The sequence below is a fragment of the Adiantum capillus-veneris genome, chromosome 16 (genome assembly GCF_014529385.1).
Source record: "Adiantum capillus-veneris isolate H3 chromosome 16, ASM1452938v2, whole genome shotgun sequence".
Taxonomy (NCBI): Eukaryota; Viridiplantae; Streptophyta; class Polypodiopsida; order Polypodiales; family Pteridaceae; genus Adiantum; species Adiantum capillus-veneris.
In genome coordinates, this window is record NC_140946.1 from 38,099,430 (window position 1) to 38,103,884 (window position 4,455).

General features: G+C 45.2%; 1 protein-coding gene across 1 annotated transcript; it reads left to right on the forward strand.

Annotated features, from left to right (window-relative positions):
• The first annotated feature begins 608 nt into the window (after window positions 1-608).
• LOC147438874 (uncharacterized) lies at window positions 609-2,193 on the forward strand. Its single transcript, XM_086484210.1, has one exon. It carries the CDS (start codon window positions 880-882, stop codon window positions 2,167-2,169), a length of 1,290 nt encoding a protein of 429 aa, XP_086340336.1. The 5' UTR covers window positions 609-879; the 3' UTR covers window positions 2,170-2,193.
• The last annotated feature ends 2,262 nt before the right edge of the window (window positions 2,194-4,455 follow it).

Consider the following 4,455-nt stretch of genomic DNA (forward strand, 5'->3'; position numbering starts at 1 on the left):
TTGGGGATCCTCTTCCTGCTTTGAGGAGGATTGGGTAAGCCGATGTGGTTTGCTTTTCCTTGTAAATTTGTCAATTGTTATATAATAATAATATTAATATAATATAACTTTTTGTTATGATTTTTTTAAAAGATAAAGGTGAGTTTTATGGAAATATTAAATTTATATAGAATTTAGCCCTTCCAATGTGGCATTTATTAATTTTCCGAGCCATTACAAGGACGCAAACGTAGACAGGGTCAGTGTTAGAGAAAAACGGGATATAGTGTATTTTAAACGACTAAATTTGTAAAATCCCTGTTAGATTTTGAGTTTGCCTTGAAGACAACCGACAAATTTACACAAGTTTTAGTGTAGATGCCCGCAAAATCTTCAAATTTTGACCTAAAATCCAGCAGAATTTCAAGTTTGCCCTTATTTTCTTTGGTTAGGAAAAATGTATTTTTCTAGCCCTGGACGGGGTAGTTGGTCTACTGGCCTCGATAGCGAGGTGGGAAGCGGTCAGCAAAAGAAACGCGTAGACTTGTGGAGACATGGCCAGCGGCGGCTTCCCGCAAGGCATATAAAGTCGAAAGCCCTTTCTGTGAACAACGCACTTCTCTCAGACAACAAAGAGAAGTGGGATTCGGTAATTATTGCAGAGAGAGAAGAGAAAAGAGGGAAAGCCACGAGTTTTCCTGCAGTAGGCTGTAATACGTATTGTGGATAAGAGAGAGAGAGAGAGAGAGAGAGAGAGAGAGAGAGCTTTTCTTGTGTCCTTGGAGCTCGGACGTGCTTTTCAGCTGCCATCGTTACTGGTGAATTGGCGCACACATAGAGATCAGAGAGAGAGAGAGAGAGAGAGAGAGACCCAACGTCGATATAGCGTCTTCACTTCTTATGGAGCTCGATGAAATTCTGGAGCTGGAGCGGTACGGTGATAATATAATGATGGATATAGATGGTCGTCAGAAAAGCAGCAGCAGCATAGAGCGGTCGAATATGAGCTACAGGACAGAGCACGTAGAAGAGCAGGGCGATAAAGATGTGGTCCAAAGCATCAGTAGTAAAAGTACAGAAGTTGATCTGCAGACAGAGGCCTCTGTCGTCGACCAGCTGCTGCAGAGAATCGGCAGCTGCAGCAAAGCCTCTACGTCAAACTCGGCGCCACTTCAAGGTACTGCAAGGGCGCGCCTCAGCCTCAAAGCTATCAAAGACCCCCACTCCTCCATCGCCAAGCGACGCCCCCAACAGTACTGCAATGGCAGAATCAGACCCATCATCATCCACACCTACTCTCCTAAGATTATTCACACCAGCCTCTCCAAATTCATGTGGCTCGTCCAATCCCTCACCGGCTCCCCAGAGACCCGCTTCCGCGCCTGCTCGAAACTGCAGCAGAGCACCCAGGTTGACTATCCTCTCCATCACCCTCATCCTCGTCGCCATCTTCCTTTCCCTGCAGCTCCCATGGAAGCTCCGCAACAGGCTGTTATAATGACCCCTACCCCAGTCTATCCCTATCCACCTCTCGATAGGCCTCAAATTGGTAGCCCTAATTCTAATGCTAGCCAGCCGTTTGTACATAATATGTATTATACACCCGCAAAGCTAATCAGCGCTAATGGCCAGCTCCCTAATCAGCACTGTAATCTCAGCATTTCCCTCGACAAATGCAGGACGACTAATTATAGCGAGCAGAAATCTTCATTATGCCTGCCCGTTTCCCAATGCTCAGTCGGAGCTAGTGGCGGCGCAGTGATAGACGTGTCTCCAAGGGGGCCCTTGTCTGCGTCTGAATCCAGTGAAGATTATGGAGGCAAATTAGCGGCGCCCTTCATGTGCAAGAGCGTCGCAGCGGCAACAATCACGCCTTCTGCACCCAAATTTGAGAGTTGGGACTCATCCAATGATCGAATGATGAGCTCTTTAGACAATTCTGTGCATAGCAATTCCAGTATATCAAGCCTCCTCCAAGAAATGGCGGACGCAAATCTCCTGGTACTGGATCAGTCGAATTCTGATAATTATACGCATTACGGGGCTCTTAGTGTAGGGTTTAGTGAATTACTGCCAAGCGAGTATTCCTTAATCCATGCCCAGCAGAATTGGGCCAATGGTGTTCCGCCAATTCCCATGTGGGATAGCTATCCCATCGAGACCTTTCTGCATTCTTTACAGGATATCTAATGCAACGTGCCTTGTTTACTTCTTCCTTTCCTTTTTTGTACGCACTGTGTGTGTAGTTTGTACTTTGTGGTGATCACTGACCTCTCTGTGCAGTATTTTTTCATAGTCGCCTTGGCCCGTCAATGTCCATGCTTGGCTGCTCGGCAACATGGGCTACGGTGACTATACCTAGATTGAAATATGTACTCATTGCACAATGCACATGGTACATATTTGTGGCTTTTATACTATGATTGCTTTCAAACGCCTCATCACGGTATCCAGAAAACTCCATGAAAATACATACGTGGCCATACTGTAGCCGTATTTTCAAAGGGGAAAGTGCCGATTATGAGAAGGGCCACTAAAGTACCCCACATACTTCCTCCTCATGAGTCATGAAGATAATAACCAGTATTATTTTACTCGTCATCAACTTACGATTGCCCCCTTCGTGTGGGAGGTACCTAAGGATGTGTTCACATATGCATCAATTATAGTAATATGTTATTGATGCAATTTTGCCAAAACTGGTTTAGTAAGATGTTTTCTTTCCATCAAAACATTGAGAATTTAATTAGAGAGAGAAAAAACCTGCTACATCAGACACAATAGAGGTTGGGTGAGAGATTACGACAACTCTTATATCTCGAGAAGAAGGGGCGGGCGCGGGGGTGGGGGGGGGGGGGGGGGGGGGGGGGGGCTTGTGAAGGACGACTGTAGGAGAGCTTACCCATGAGCTTAAAAGGGTTGACAAGAGGTGACATGTGGCAAAGGGGGGAATTTAGGAAAGACTATAACTTCATGGATCGCTTCCATGAGGCTGCTAGATCTGATGACCAGTTGTGTAGCTTCTCTGATCCTAGCTTGGTTTCCAACTGCCATGTCAATTAGAGTGAATTTCTTATGCTCCTGGGATGCAGCGTGCATTTGGACGTCCTCCAAGGAATTGTACATCACTATGAAAATCTCCAAGTGTTTACCGTGCTATTTTATCGCGTTTTGTAGAGAGAAGGTGTAAATTCAATGAGAGAAACAAGAGAGAGGAGGGGGCGGGGGGGTTTTTTTTGTGTTTAAAGTATTGCCGCGACTTTATCCATTGTTATTACCGCTATTATTATCGCTGTTATTACCGTTCTCATTACCGTCGTTATATCCGCTGCCCAAATTTAGTGCCTAAACTTTCAAATTCTGGATTAACTGCTGCCCCCCCCCCCCCCCCCCCCCCAAATTCAAATTTTGGTGTTTCCCTCCTCTCAATAAAAATTAAAGAGTATTGTGTATAATTTTCAAATATAAAAAAGAAGAGAAAGAAAGAGAGAGAGAAAGAGAAAGAGGGGGGAGAAGGAGGCGGGGGATATAAGGCCCGTTTCAGACCGCTACGGTGGAAATGCGTCCCACAGGGGCGTATAAGTTGCGTGGCAAAAGCCTATTTGCTGCAGTAGATATCATCTTCCTCTGGGCCCGCCCATTTTTCTTCCGACCACCCCCCCCCCCCCCCCCCCCCCCCCCCCCCATAGCTGCTGGCCCCCCCCACCCCCCTCTCTCCACCTCTCTCTGTTTTTCGCTCTTCTTCCTCCAACACCGTTTAGACGAGGCGGCAATAGACCTGCATAAAGCCTTTCTTCCTCCAGACTCGTCTGAACGCAGCTTTTAAGATTACTCTTGTTTACAACTAAAATAATCATTGTCAATTGATTAACATAATTGAGCATATTCTCAAATCTAAAGAGAGGAAGGGGAGGGAGAGAGAGGTGAATGGATTACACGATCAAAAAACTTCATAACTGCAAAATATTTATGAATCATCTTCCAAAAGATCTCTACATGAAGCATCATCCAATTCTAAGTCCATGGCTCCTAAATCAATAAAGAGAGAAACAGATTTGTCGTTTACGAATGCATTGCCAGCTTCATCATCTTCATCATCATGACAATCATCGTCGCTAAGACTTGTTGCCGTCGGACTTGATTCATCGATCTCCCTCTCCTCTGTTTCCACCTCATCTAAAGTCGGAGGTGGAAGAGGGTCGAAGATAGTCTCCACTTCATTAGTGGAAAAAATGGTTCTCCCCCGAGGTTTTACGGGAATTACGAACCAAAGTTTTGGTTGGTGGATTGTTGGGATATAGATGACCTATAAAATAGAAGCTCAAAGTGAGTAACGTTGGTATAACTAACGCTACAACAAGTAAATAAGAATAAAATAGGTATACGTCACTCACCTGCTCACAATTGCGCGATAAAACGAAATTGTCATACCTCCCTGTGTGATGCACACTAGAGTCCACCATGTAGAGGCTATTC

Coding starts and splice junctions, on each gene's coding strand:
- LOC147438874 (XM_086484210.1), top strand. CDS start 880: ATGGAGCTCGATGAAATTCTGGAGCTGGAGCGGTACGGTGATAATATA.